The sequence below is a fragment of the Aotus nancymaae genome, unplaced genomic scaffold (genome assembly GCF_030222135.1).
Source record: "Aotus nancymaae isolate 86718 unplaced genomic scaffold, 86718_ANA_hifiasm-v0.15.2.pri h1tg000030l, whole genome shotgun sequence".
NCBI lineage: Eukaryota > Metazoa > Chordata > Mammalia > Primates > Aotidae > Aotus > Aotus nancymaae.
Genome location: NW_026988443.1, coordinates 3,158,290 through 3,174,002, shown reverse-complemented (window position 1 = coordinate 3,174,002; position 15,713 = coordinate 3,158,290). Strand labels below are relative to the sequence as shown.

The window sequence follows — 15,713 nt, the reverse complement described above, 5'->3', positions numbered from 1 at the left end:
TTTGAAAGTCTTCTGATTAAATGATACATCTCCCAAAGAAAGGAAAAAACCTCAAACCTTAAGAGACAATTATCTCTTTGTCCTCAAACCCTCTGAGATTTCAAATAGAAAAATAAATGCATCTTTTTAGCATAATTTGATCTATACTTGAAACACACACACACACACACACACACACACACACACACACCCTTCAATTAAATAAGCAGTGAGTTTCCAAGGGAAGGGCTCTAAAGATACTGTTTCCAGAACTATGACTATAAAATAAATTGTAGCAAAAAGAGAAAACCTAAGATGTCCCTATAAAAGGTTTTTCCCTCCACATGATGGTATATATACGTGTGTGTATATGTATTTGTATATGTGTATATATATGTATTTTTATATATAAATAGCATATTTAAAAGACTATGTTCTTATATAATAGCCTGAATCAGTACAGATTTTCTTTGTCTTTAAATCCTGTAAGACAAAATTCGATCTAATGTCCCTTTCCATTTAACAAGCAAAAATCAAAAATATGAATTGATAAGGCACTTTTTGAATGGAAAGAGGAGGTTAGTAAACACCAGGAAAGCTAGAAGATTGGACAGCTGAATCTGCCAGCGGAAGAAGGTGGCATTATATGTTCTCCTCTGCAGCAGCTGTCCTGATTCTTTCACTTTACTTTAGTATATCTAATGGATTTTCTGCGATAACTTGGAGTTTCCAGGGAATTTAGTCTCATTACCTATTTACTTTAGACTTTAAGTATTCACAATTAACTTTTTACTCTACCATATTTCAAAACTAAATATAGGAACCTGAAATGCTAGCAGATAATTAAGAAATCCAACTATAATTCACTTAGCTGTAAAAATGTATTTGAGATTAACATGAAAAATTCATTTAGATTACATTTAGAATCTTAAAGAGATTTAGGGCTGGGTGTGGTGGCTCATGCCTGTAATCCTAGCACTCTGGGAGGGCAAGGCAGATGAATCACCTAAGGTCAGGAGTTCGAGACCAGCCTGGCCAACATGGCGAAACCCCGTCTCTTCTAAAAATACAAAAATTAGCCAGCTGTGATGGTGTGCACCAAGTGAGTCCCAGCTACTCAGGAGGCTAAGGCACGAGAATCAGTTGAACTCAGAAGGCACAGAGGTTGCAGTGAGCCAAGACTGTGCTACTGCACTCCAGCCTGGGTGACAGAGTGAGACTCCATCTCAAAAAAATAAAAAAAGACATTTAGGCTGGGCACGTGGAAATAAGAAAAGGTATTTAGGCTGGACACCATGGCGCACGTCTATAATCCCAGCACTTTTGGAGGCCAAGGCAGGCAGATCACTTGAGGCCAGGAGTTCAAGACCAGTCTGGCCAACATGGTGAAATCCTGTTTCTACTAAAACTACGAAAATTATCTGGGTGTGGTCACAGGCGCCTGTAATCTCAGCTACTTGGGAGGCTGACACACGAGAATCCCTTGAACCTGGGAGGCAAAAGTTGCAGTCAGCCAAGATCGTACCACGGTACTCCAGCCTGGGCAATAGAGCTAGACTCTGTCTCTAAATAAATAAATAAATAAATAAAGACATTTAGATTTTACTCTACATTAAAAAAAAACCCCACTGATATTTGATCTCTTCCAGGGAAAACAATTCTGCACAATTAAAATAAAGTGAAAATGCTGTAGTTTAAAATCTAGTTTTAGTAACTGAAGGAATACATTTCACACATTCCAGTAACTGAAGAAGACATTAAAAAAATGTAACTATTTGATAGATTCAAGAGGAATTTAAAAGTCATGTATTTTAATATAAAAGTGAAGCCAGATTTTATGAGAAAGTTCAGTTATTCTTTTTTTTTTTGAGTCTTGCTCCGTCACCCAGGCTGGAGAGCAGTGATGTGATCTCAGCTCACTGCAACCTCTGCCTCCCAGGTAAAAGGGATTCTCCTGCCTCAGCCTCCTGAGTAGCTGGGACTACAGGTGCACACCACCATGACTGGCTAATTTTTGTATTTTTAGTAGAGATGGGTTTCCCCACGTTGGCCAGGCTGGTCTCGAACTCCTGACCTCAAGTGATCTGCCCGCCTCGGGGATTACAAGCGTGAGCCACCACACCCGGCCTGTAATTTTAGAAATTACTTTAAAGAAGAATGTCTTATTTGTCATAAAATTATCATTCTTTAATGCTAAATTAAATGTGAAATTGTTGTTGTCAACGTTCGTTATTTTGCTCTTCCAGATTCTGAAGCTACACAAAAGCTGATTTATATACATTCCTCAGAACTTCTGCAGATTGTATGTTGGCAAAGGAACTTCCTTAGTCAACGCTCCACAGCATGACTAATTTTAAAGGGTTATGGTCAGAAAGGCAAGATATATCAAATAATGATTTCACTGAAGATTCAAGTACCTGGAACCTGAATGATCTCCATTCTGTCCAACAAGGCAGCTGGAATGGTGGCAGTGGTGTTGGCGGTAGCTATAAAAAGAACTTGAGAAAGGTCAAAGGCCACATTTAGATAATGATCGGTGAAGTTATGGTTTTGTTCAGGATCCAACACCTAGGGGAGAACAAAACACATTTTAAAAAATTTAGTAGTTCCAACAGAAGGCTGCATATAAGTGAAAACACACATGATGTACTGGCAAGGTTGATATTTCTGCTCAGAATAGTTAGTTTAAAAAACAGATAAAACTAACATCTGAGCATTATTCTTGGTATTCTCTACATTCTACATAATTTTAAAAAATAAAACATGTTCAGCGTCAACATTTCTGAAAATATAATAGCACAAAGCAACAGAAATTACTTGTTTTTCTCTTGCATTGTGTTGATTATCAAGAAATTACTTTCAAGCTTTATTCGAAAATCTGTTTATTAATGATTCACTGTGTGGCCATCCTAAGTCTCCAGTCCTGCAGAACCAGTTTCCATCTTGGGAACACACCCTATCTAAACTGCTATGGGAATATAAAGTAAATGTGTAAAGTCTTTTGAAATTCTCAGATAACCAGTAAAATAATAACCCATATAATCCTTCTCAAACAGTTTCAGAAAGTCTGGTATAAATTATTTAACCAAAAGGAGAATTCCAAATAAGAGTAAACTTTACTATGAGTTAAATTACAATAAAAATCACTATGGTACTATATTCTGATAGAGAAAAAAAAAAAAGCATCACTATTTAAAAATGGCTTAATGCAAAAACACTGCCACTTATAATAAGCAAAACATCAATAGCTCTTTTAAAAAAAAAAAAAAAAAAAAAAAAGAACAGAGTCTCACTAGAGTGCCGTCACTGCAGCCTCTGCCTCCTGGGTTCCAGTGATTCTCCTGCCTCAGCCTCGAGTAGCTGGGACTACAGGTGTGCACCACCATGCCCGGCTCACTTTTGTATTTTTAGTAGAGATGGGGTTTCATCATGCTGGCAAGGGTGGTCTTGAACTCCTGGCCTCAAGCGATCCACCTGCCTTGGCCTCCCAAAGTGCTGGGATTACAAGCATGAGCCACTGCACCCAACAACAGCTCTTAGAAATATTTGAATTAGATACATCAGATAATTTACCAGTCAACTTGGAGTCTTAAAATGTGCAACTATACGTTAAAGAGCTTCGAGTCACAGGCACTTATTGCTAAGGGGCCTGTGTAGGACTTTAGTAAGGCACCAATAGCTTCTACATGTTCCAAACCTTAAACATATTAACACTTTCACTTACGCCCAATCAATACAAACAGGGTTGCCATACATATTCAAAAAGGCAATAAAATGACTAATATAGTCACCAGCCACAATTTAACTACATAAGCAGTTTTTCCTACCTTCTGATTCTTTCTGAAGTTTTATTTATTTTCAAAACTACCCCTAGTTTTTTTTTTTGAGAAAGTATCATTTTGTCACACGAGTTGGAGTGCAAGTGGCATGATCTCAGCTCACTGCAATCTTTACCTCCTGAGTAGCTGGGATTACAGGTGCGCACCACCACGCCTGGCTAATTTTTGTATTTTTAGTAGAGATGGGGCTTCACCATGTTGGTCAGGCTGGTCTCAAACTCCCCATCTCAAGCAATCCACCCACCTTGGCTTCTGAAAGTGCTCAGATTACCATATCCAACCCCAAGTTAGTCTTAATTCTAGGCCTCATACAAAATTTTGAATTTTGTTAAACATTAATTGTTACTGGAAACTCCCAGAATACAATTCCCAGAAAGCTCTAATTTCACATTTTCACCAGACTTAACAATGTTTAATGTCACTAAAAAACAAGTACTTCCAAGTAATTAAAGAAAACTAATTATGTTCAGTATCAAATTGGTTAACAGTGGTCTTATTGTCTACAAATTATCTGAAAACTGTTTACAGGTCAGATGTGGTGGCTCACGCCTGTAATCTCACCACTTTGGGAGGCTGAGGTGGGCAGACCAGTTGAGGTCAGGCATTTGAGACCAGCCTAGCCAACATGGTGAAACTTCATCTCTACCAAAAAATAAATAAAAATTAGCCAGGTGTGGTGGCACACACCTGTAGTTCCAGCTACTCGGGAGGCTGGGGCATGAGAATTGCTTGAATCTTGGAGGTGGAGGTTGCAGTGAGCTGAGATCACGCCACCGCACTCCAGCTTGCGTGACAGAGCAAAATACCATCTCAAACAAACAAACTCTCTATACGTGGAAAATGTGGTAATCTTAGTTAAAACTATTATCTAATGACAAAGACGCTCCCCTTTTGACCCAAACTTGAGTCAGGCTCTTTCGAGTCTTCTGCTCAACTAGGCCGTGAGCCTTTCCTCTGTCTTTGTAGAACCCAATTTGAGCACGAATCCTGCTTAGTCAGGTTACTGAAAATGTCCCACACCTTTTGAATCTGTTCTCACTCCCAACCCAGTTTCTTTTCACCCCGGCCTCTCTTCAGCAAGAGTTTTGTTGTGTCCTTCTAGTGAGATTCCCTCATAACACCAATGTTTCCTCTTAAAAACTTTCCCTCTACTGACTCCCCACTCATTCTCCCTACCACTGCAAAAGCCTATTGCAGTGTTTCTTATACCTAGTCTCCCAATAAAGTAATCCTTGCTACCTTTAACAAGTGTCATGAATAATTTTTTAACACTAGCTAAGGAAAAAAGTCTATCCTAAATGGGTCTAATCAAAGGTAGTTTATATATGTTGGATGTGTTTTAGAAATGGCTGTCAGAGCTGAACAAGTAATTTTTTTCTTAAAATTTTAAGACACTGGAGTTTTTAAAAAGTAGGAAAATTAATAAAGAAACATTTCTGAATTACAAAGGAGGTTTTAAAACCTGTATTACAAAATACCTAGAGTATAAGGAGAGAAAATCAGTGATGCCTATTAAAATAAAAACTCTAGATAAATTAAATTTAACAGTTTAATTGAGCAAAGAACGAGTCTCAAATTGGGCAGCTCCCAGAACCAGAATAGGTTCAGAGATACCCTGGCACATGGTCTGAAAATATTTAGGGACAGAAAAAGGAAAGTGACATACAGAAAACAGAGAGTGATGTACAGAAACAGTGGGACTGGTTACAGCTTGGTGTTTGCTTTATTTAAGCACAGTTTGAACAGCTGACTTCCTGTGACTTGATGAAAATCTGTGACTAGTGTAAGAATACTCTATTTACACATCTAGTTAGGCGGCAGTTTACTTTGTAAGAGGAAACCTTTAGGCCAAACGTAAGATATTATTATGTAAGGAGGCAGATTTAGGCTAAATTTGTGCCCAATTTGCCTGCCTTTCTCTTTTCCTTAGTAAAATGTGAAATGAAAGTAAATCTCAGGGCCCCCAACTCACTAAGCCAAAGGGAAAAGACAAGCTGGGAACTGTGTCTCGGAAACCTGCCTCCCATTTTGTTCCCAAATAAGATAGCTACAAAGACAAAAAAAGCTACATACCTCCCTCACAATTCCCCCACTTAGAAATTCCTTGTGGGCCCCAAGATCTTTACCCTGTAACAGTTCTGTTGAATTTTACCCCAGCAATGTAAATTAATAGCTTTATCTTTACATGTACAGGACTCAAACTCATCCCTCTGCTCACCTGAGACAAATGCATATCTGATGGCTTCCTGTGCACTATGTTTATTTTATCTTACACAGAAATACAGATTCACTAAGCTAGATGAATCCGTGACTATTCCTCTGCCCCCCTCTCACATGTGAATGGCTGATCAAAGACTCAAAAGAATGCAACCGTTTCTTATTTACCCATACCTTTTGTCTTTTATCTACCCAGACCGTTTAAAATTTCTACCTCTTTCCCCAATATCTGCCCATTCCCCGTGAAATACTGAAGCCCACAAAATCATCTTTGGAGAACCCTGGCAAACTAAACTTCTAAATTGATTGAGACCTGTCTCAGATACTTTCTGGTTTACCAAAGCATAAAAAGACATTTAGAATTTAAACAGCATCAGAAATACTCATCAGTATTCTGGCAGAAAATAATTTCTGGTAATCACTACTCAGATGAAGCTCCAAGGCAAACTGCTGAGTCCATGGAAGGACGAAAATTACAATTAAGAGCTTTGTAGCTATCAAACCTCTGCTTCTTACCCTACCTTCAGAGCAGGGATTCTACTGCCCACATCCAGAGCTTCTTTCAAAAATAATTCGGGCTGTTTCTCCTTTACTCTCCCCAACTAAAAGATTTTCTGTATCAATCCTAGGACCATAATTCCTACCTATGAGGTATGACTGGAAATGGAAATAGCTGTGATACGACACATTCCTAGGAATGTGAAGTCACGGTGGGATGAACCGTGGGAGGAATGTACACTGAAAATCGTTCTTCAATAATAGTTTCTGTCACACTTGTAATCCCAGCACTTTGGGAGGCCAAGGTGGGTGAATCACAAGGTCAGAAGTTTGATACCAGCCTGGCCAATATGGTGAAACCCCATCTCTATCAAAAATACAAAAATTAGCCAGGCGTAGTGGCATGCACCTGTAGTCCCAGCTACTCGGGAGGCTCAGGCAGGAAAATCACTTGAACCCGGGAGGCAGAGGTTGCAGTGAGCCAAGACTTCGCCACTGCACTCCAGCCTGGGTGACAGAGCAAGACTCTGTCTCAAAAATAAATAAATAATTTCTGAAGAGAAGAACTACAGATGTCTGGAGGCAAGCCAGGAATAGACTACAACAGAGTTCACTACACATGACTAGGTAACTGTCCTCTTTAGGTATGATATAGTATGATTATGCTTTTTAAAAAGTGTCTATTTTTTGTAGACAGACACTGAAATACTTACGAAAAGATGGTGATGTCTGGAATCTGCTTCAAAATAATCAGAGGCTGGGTGTGGGAGAATGGGAAGAAATAGATGAAAGAAGACATTAAAGCTGGGTGATGACTCCATAGGATTCATTATACTTCACTATACTATCTTCTCTGCTTTTGCTGTGGTTGAAATTTTCCACACCAGAAAACAAAGATAAAATAACATAACTAAAATCAGCTCTGAAAGCCACACACAATTAATACTATTATGATACTGTGAAATATACATTTAACTTTCATCTGTTTATTTCCTAGCAGGCAACTCCTAAAATCCTTGGAATCAACAAAGTGGTTAAGTATCATTTTATACGCTAGTGACTGTCTGGTGGCCGGCAGTCCCTCTGTAGTTTCAGGATGGGGGCTGGTCACAGGAAAGACCAAGGCATTATTAGAGGACTGAGGACTTGTCAGTCCCTCACCCCAACCCCTGGGGAGGGCAGAGGGGCTAAGAGTTGAGTTGATCATCAATGGCCAGTGATTTAATCAATCATGCCTATGTGATGAGGCCTCCATTAAAAACCTGAAAGGACTAAGGTCAGGAGGCTTCCAGGAAGGTGAATATGAGCACATCCAGGTGCAAGGAGGCTGGTGGACCCCAACTCCACTGGGATGGAAGCTCCTGTGCTGTTTGTTTGTATTCTTTAAAATACTGTTTCCCTGAGCTCTGAGAGCTGCTCTCGCAATAAGCAAACCTGAGAAGGGGCTTGTGGGAACTGCAATTTATAACTGGTTGGTCACACGTTCTGGAAGCCAACTCACGACTGGCATCTGAAGTGGGAGGCAGTCTTGTGGGACTGAGTGCTCAACCTGTAGGATCTGACGCTGCCTCCATGTAGACAGTGTCAGAATTGAATTAGAGGACACCCAGCTGTTGTCTGCTACTGAAGAACTGTTTGCTTGGCGTGTGGAGAAAAACCCCACGCATTTGGTCAGAAGTGTTCTGTGTTATAACAGTACAGCAGAAGAAACTGAGTTTGCTTTTCCTCTATATCCTCAACTACAGAAATTAAACCAGTGATAAAGACAAACTTGAGAAAAGTGTTCGGGACACAAAAGAAAAAGGGCTTTAGAGCCATGTAGGGGATAAATACGGGAGAAATTAAGAGATGCAATTCATAGCTAGTTGATATAACCAAAGAAGAGGTCACAGTAAATTACAATAGGGAATAATTAAAGGAATAAAAATATTCTAGAAGGCCCTGACACTATGGATTGAAAAGCTTTAGATTCCTCCTCCTGTGCAACAGAAATGACGATGTCGTTAGAATAACACCTATAGAATTTTCAAGCAAAATTATCACTAGTTTAAAATATTTTACAATCTTGAATACATCTAATATATGTAACATATATAAGATATGATGCATAACAACAAAATGAACAGTTGTGAACCTACTACCCCATTTGTGAAGACATTTGTTTATCTATTTAGACCAATGGTTATAAAAGTGGAAAATGACCCCACCAAAGTGGAAGTAGAAAATATTAGTATTTGTATTTATCTTTTTTATTTACAAATACCAGAAAAAATTAGCTTGTAAATATTTAATATGTAAAATGGAATTGATGTCTTCACTTGGTATGCATATCATTTATGTGAGATATTCTGAGAGAAGAGTACAAGTTCCATAATGTCAAAGGCCGCCTGTGGTGCCCTCACTTATCTGCCTTAACTGTAATTACAGCACATTGCAGTCCATGTGTGCTGCCAAAGGAAAACATCTTGGGTCCCCAAAATCACTAGGCTAAAGGAAAAAGTCAAGCTGGGAACTACTTAGGGCAAATCTGTCTCCCATTCTATTCAAAGTCACCCCTTTGCTCACTGTGGTAAATGCATTATCTGATTGCCTCCTTTGGAGAGGCTAATCAGAAACTCAAAAGTATGCAACCCTTTGTCTCTTATCTACCTGTGACCTGGAAGCCCTCTCCAGCCAGTTGTCCCACCTTTCCAAACCAAACCAATGTTCGCCTTACATATGGTGATGGATGTCTCAGGTTTCCCTAAAATATATAAAATCAAACTGTGCTCTGACCACCTTGGGCACATGTAATCAGGACCTCCTGAGACTGTGTCATTGGTGCGCACCCGCAACTTGGCAAAATAAACTTTTTAAATTAACTAAGACCTGTCTCCAATTTTCTGGGCTCACAGTGCCTAACATTACAAATGGGAGGAGTGGCTTAAAAAGATTCCTGCAAAATATCATTGAAAAGTGTATAGGCAAAGGTATGAACCACACGAAAATAATGAAGTTGACACTTTGTTTCTATAATAAGCTGCGATTGACATATTATGAAGTAAAAACAATTATCTAATTAGAACACAGTGCTTTCACCGAAAATATAATTATCTTTTAAAATCGATTGTGTTTTACATAAAGTACATGATATTAGCACACTGGTACATATATATTATGTATCTATTGTATATACCTTTGTTATGGACTAAATTGTGCCCCCTCAAAATTGACAGAAGCCCTAACTCCCCAACTCTGTCTCAAATGCAGTCAGGGTGAAGACTGCATTTGGAGACAGGGTGTTTAATAAGGTAATTAAGGTTAAATGAAGGTAAGAGTGGGCCCCTAATCTAATACAACTGGTACCCTTACAAGAGGAAGAAAGGGAATCCCCCCCACCCAGGAATACATGCACACAGATCATCTCGCGAGGACACAGCCACAAGTCCGTTGTCTGTAAGCCAAGGAGAAAGGTCTTAGGAGAAACCAGATCTATAGACACCTTGATCTTGGACTTCTAGCCTCCAAAACCATGAGAAAATAAATTTCTGTTTTGTCTTTAAAGCTACCCAGTCTGTGATACTTTGTTAGGAATGTATTAGAAGACTAATACATTCTAATTTTATTTACATATATATTACTATATGTTATATGTAAATATATATGGGAATATATTTTCAAAATTTTTTACTGATGGCATATATGAACAAAACATATTGAGGCTACTGGCGCAGACAACTAAGAAGCCTTCTCAAATATAAAAGGAATTCAAAATACAACTCATATACAAATCTTCAAATCAAGTAACCTGAAGATATATTCCAACTGAACAAGTGATAAACCAAAATACAAGGATCAGAAGCATGCAGTGAAATCATTCAGTCACAGAATCAAAACTAAATATGGGAGGAAGCACTTCTATTACAGAATGATAAAGTAAGAAACTGAAAACCTGCTCCTCCAGAAAAGCAATGAGAGCACTAGCAAAAATTGTCAAAATCAACTTTTTCAGAATGCTACATATTAACTTCTAACAATTTCAGGAGTGCTTATTCGAGAAAAACAGCTGAATCACAATAAACAGAACAAGCTTTGTGATATTTTAACTTGCTTTACACTCATCCCTTTCTCTCAAGTTCATGGTAGCTTGACAACCAACAGCCTCATAAGCCAGTAGCTGTGAAAACCGGTAGCGTAGCAACCTTGTAGGGGGTAGAAAAGGATTACTATCCTTCAAAAGCCCATCCCCAGAGAACTGTCCCTGTCTGGCAGTTCCTTGGAAGAGCTCCATATCCTTAATTAACTTAACTCAGAGAACACTCTGTGAGAACAGTTTTATCCTTACGACATTTGCCAGAAACAACCAGTGGCAACTGTTTAGCACTGCAGCTGCCTAGGCAATGATACTAGTTGGGACGAAGGAGAGGCTGACCAAAAACTTAAATGGAAAAACTGGGAAATGAGATATTCACAGGGGCCTTGAAAAGCCTTGACATACACCTGGGAATCCAAAATTTCATGTGAATGTGCAGGTTCTAAGTATGTCCAGGACAGACCCAAGAAGGCCCAGAAGCTCATGTTTAGCAGACACAGGCTCTGCAATAGCAGGAAGTGAAGGCTAAGGTACAACTGCAAACCATCTGCCCAAGTGTGAAAGGCCCACTTCAATACTTACATAAGAACCCCTTGGGCAAAGAGTGGGAGAGCTACTGTCCAAGTACTTAAGGAAATCTCTGGTCACTAGCTGACCGCTAAACAAACTGAGCAACTTCAGTGGCCACACATTAACAAATAACACAGACTTTACGGGATGAAACCAGAAAGTCACTAAACAAATAGCAACAACAACAGTACAAAAACCCCTTAAGGTTATACTATTCAAGTATATATCAGATTATATTTAATATAAATATAATATTCTAAATATTCAGTTTCAACAAAAAAAAATATGAGACATACAAAAGTATGGTGTAAACACAGTAAAAGAAAGAGACGTCAGCTGGGTTCAATGGCTCATGCCTATAAGCCCAGCACTCTAGGAGGCCAAGGCAAGCAAATTGCTTGAGCTCAGGAGTCTTGAGTCCAGCCTGGGCAATGTGGCAAAACCCTGTCTCTGCAAACAAATTAGCCAGCCTGGGTGGTATGTGCCTGTAGTCCCAGCTACTCGGGAGGCTGAAGCGGGTGGATCACTTGACCCTGGGTAAGGTCGAGGCTATGATGAGCCATGAGTGTGCCACTGCACTCCAGCCTGGGTAACAGAGCAAGATGCTGTCTCAAAAAAGAAAAAGAGAAGTCAATGGAAACCATCCCTAAGGAAGACATGTTGGATTTATTAGACAGAGATTTCAAATCGGCTATTGTAAATATGCTTTAAAAATATTCATAATATAAATTTTTATATTTATATTACAAATATGAATATTATTAATATCAAATTGGCTACTATAAATATGCTTTAAAATATTTATAATCCATGTAATGCCACAGCAAGGATTGACTTTGAGAACACTATGTGAAGTCAGTCCATTATAAAAAAATAAATACTGTATGATCCACATAGATGAGGTATATAGAGTAGTCACTCATAGAAACAGAAAAGAGAATGGTAACTGCCAGGGACTGAGAAAGGGAGAAAGAAATGAGGAACTGCTGTGTAATAAGTATACAGATTCACTTTAATGACATGAAAAAGTTCTGCAGATTGCCTGTACAACAATATGAATGTGCTTAACATTACTGAACTGCACACATAAAAGGGGTAAAAAATGGCACTTTTTCTGTTATACGTATTTTACTAAAATTAAAAAACCAAAAGAAATTATGTGTAAACAATTACAAGAAAGTATGAGAATGACGTCTTGACAAATAGAGAATATAAACAAAGATAAATAATAAAAACTAAAAATAGAAATTTTGGAGTTGAAAAATACGGTAATTTGAAGGAAGGTAGGATTCAAGGAGAAGAAATTAAAAGAGAGGAGCTTTGGACCACATCATTTCCTTCAAGGGGCAGTCAATGAACTTTGTTCTTCAGCCAAGGTACAAAAGAGGGCTCTTTAATCTCTTCCTTTGGCTCTTAAAAGCAGCAGGAAATTCATTAATCAGATTCACTGAAATGCTTTTAGAACAAGTGTAATTGCTCAGATGTCCCTTTCCTTTCTGTACAAGCATATGGTGTGTGTACTATACAACTATAAATGTATAGGACTATTACATAATATGAAATATAACACATAAAATATCAATATTAGTCAATGATATTAGTGAACATGTATAAGAAACACTGAGATGATCTTGCAGGATTTCACCTCCCTGGAACTCAGCCCCTTACTACTGTTTCAGCTTTCCTACCACCTCTGCCAGCCAATCCCATCTTCTTGGGAACCTGGCCTCCCTATTGGCTATTGCACACCTTTCAACTGCCTGCTTTGTGACATCATTCTCTCACCAAGCCTACTGCCACCTGGTAGAATCTTGGGGTAGATATGTATCATCACAAGTGGCCAGTGAGCAGTGTGACCAGTAGCCTTCATACTGGACACACACACTCCTTGGCTTCAGTCACGCAGACATCCACTAGGATCGTCTCTTCATCCCTTGTATCTACAGTTGATGTTTCTTCTTCTCTGACCAAGTCAGGTAAAGAGAGAAACTTTCTTGACAGTTTTTCATTTGATTTCTTTCCCCCTAACTTTAGATTTCTTTACCCGTATAGTCCCAAACAGCTTGGAATAACAGGGAAGGTTATTCCTTCCCTCACTAGAAATGGTTATTCCTTTCCTCACTCATTCCTTCCCTGCAACAGAAATCTAGAGACCTCATTTCAGTTTTGCCTTTGACATTTACTAGCTGTGTGACTTTAGAGGACTCTCTTATTCTCTCAGAAAATCTGTTTCCTCATCTGTTACATTAGGATAATAGATTGGTTATTCCTTCTGGCCCCTTTCTTTTCTAATGCTGAGTCTTAAAGGGCACACGTAGAGAAAATGAAAGCAGACACTTTTTGAGCGTGTGTCTTTCAAGAGAAACAGAGGGAAAACCTAAGTGGCGTAGAAAACTAGCGACATATTCTGACGTGTTTCATGTGTAATAGTCTCCCTCCACTAATATTTCAACTTCACTATTTTAAATTCAGTGATGTTTTAAATACTCAGCCAGCCATGGTGGCTCACACCTGTAATCTCAGCACTTTGAGAGGACATCTCCCTAACTAATATTTCAACTTTACTCTTTGATATTTAGTGATGTGTAGTGATGTTTTTAATATTCAGCTGGGCACGGTTGCTCCCGCCTGTAATCTCAGTGCTTTGGGAGGCCGAGATGGGAGAATCACTTGAGCCTAGGAGTTCCAGACCAGTCTGGGCGACATGACAAGACTTCATTTCTACAAACTTTTTAAAAAATCAGCCAGGTGTGCGGGCATGCCAGCTACTCAGGAGTCTGAGGTGGGAGGATCAGTGGACTGTTTAAGCCCAGGAGGTTGAGGCTGCAGTGAGCCATGTTCGCACCACTGGACTTCAGCCTGGGTGACAAGGTGAGACCCTGTCTCAAACAAACAAAAGTAATATTCACGTTTTGGAGATTCCTATCTGAACTAGATGGAAAGAGAAAATGAATACTACTGGGTTATAAGGAGGCAGATATTCTAGGGTAAGGAATTTGGCATTTTAAATGAAAGAAGAAAGACCGGGTCCCCTACACTTACCCTTGGGATATGCCCTGGAGAATGACACAATGATTTAAAGAGCAAAAACTACACTTTAAATTTTAGAAGAAAAGCAGAAAGACAACAGAGCAAAATCTACTCTGAATAGGGCAAAATGAAGTTGGTTTTAGCAAATGCTTAGATCAAGAAACTAGGAAGGAAACAGGCTAGAATAAAGTATCCCTAGAAAATGCAGCTTATCAGAAGTCACATTCAGTTGTTTTTTTTCTTTTGCCTTTTTGAACATAGATGACACTTGGCAGCCTTTAATATCAATATTTTAGAAATGTGTTTTAGGAATGATGCTTCCAGGCCGAGCACAGTGGCTCATGTGGCAATCCTAGTATTGTGGGAGGCCGAGGCGGGCAGAACACTTGACGTCAAGAGTTAGAGACAAGCCTGGCAAACATGGTGAAACCCGGTCTCTATTAAAAATACAAAAAGATAGCCAGGTGCAGTGGTGTCTGCCTATAATCCCTACAATCAAGGTGAGTACAAACAGCAAGAAAGGAGAGGAATAAACACAGTATTGAAAGGGAGGGTCAAATCTATAGCTGAGTGGTAAGTCCATGGACAGGCAGAATTTAAGTCCTGAGACTTCAACCACTATTCTTGGGCATTGCTCTCCATTTTCAGAGTCTATCTAAGAACACCTTTTCAGTGGGAAAGTTGAACACTACAATGGCCATCTATGCCACATAGAAGAGAGTCCCAAGAGATGCAACACTTTTTAGTGGCCTGGCTGATCAGTTCCCCTGCACCAGCACTCTGTAACTTCCTTCCCTAATCTATTACTTTAGTGTCTCTGGAAGGCACTTCAGAACTCTTATTGTTGCAGTGACATTTTGATTTTCCTTAACTTACAATAGGATTTAAGACCTTGTGCTTACAGATCCTCTCCAAAACAAACAGGCTCAGAATCTGGGCTTGCTTATATATTTCATGAGGAAGGGCTCCACTCTCTCCCGTAGTATATGGTGTAAAGGGTGTTCTTATTCCCTCAGGAGAGTGGAGAGAATGGAAAGGACCCCGTATGAGAATATGAGGCTTTATAAAACATCTCCTATTTAAAAATCACTTTCGCTTTTTATTTGGCTTACAACAACCCTATGAAATCCAAAGAAAGCCAAGAAACAATCACATCAAATGATAACCAGTAAGAGAACAGTCACTGCCTATCCCCTAATGCAGGGTCTTGTCCATGGTCATGAAGAAGAGCTACTAGAAATGCCTTGCCCATGTTACAAAGCTATCCAATTGCTGCATCGGTGTGTAGGGGGAGCATCTCACTTACCAGGGATTGACTTCTTCCTTGATTCCTTTGTAGTGATGAAAACTTCCCTGGGGATGGATACTTCCCTGGGATTGCAATCTCCAAGCCAGACATTTTGTCTGGCACGAACTTCAGAATTCTCCAAGTCCTGCAGTAGCAGAAATACCCAGATACTCGAGAGTAACGCAACACCTGACCTTGGGGACATTTCAACGACAGCTCC

At 39.3% G+C, this 15,713-nt stretch overlaps 1 protein-coding gene across 1 annotated transcript in view; it reads right to left on the bottom strand.

Annotated features, from left to right (window-relative positions):
* Positions 1-15,713, bottom strand: part of LOC135277191 (uncharacterized) — a gene marked incomplete at its 3' end in the record, with an annotated part of 232,910 nt that extends 217,197 nt beyond the window's left edge. The window contains exons 1-3 of the mRNA XM_064382928.1: positions 15,512-15,713; positions 7,247-7,290; positions 2,397-2,547 (exon numbers count right to left, since the gene is read on the bottom strand). Of these exons, the coding sequence (XP_064238998.1) occupies positions 2,397-2,547; positions 7,247-7,290; positions 15,512-15,698 (382 nt within the window). The remainder of the gene's footprint in view (positions 1-2,396; positions 2,548-7,246; positions 7,291-15,511) is intronic.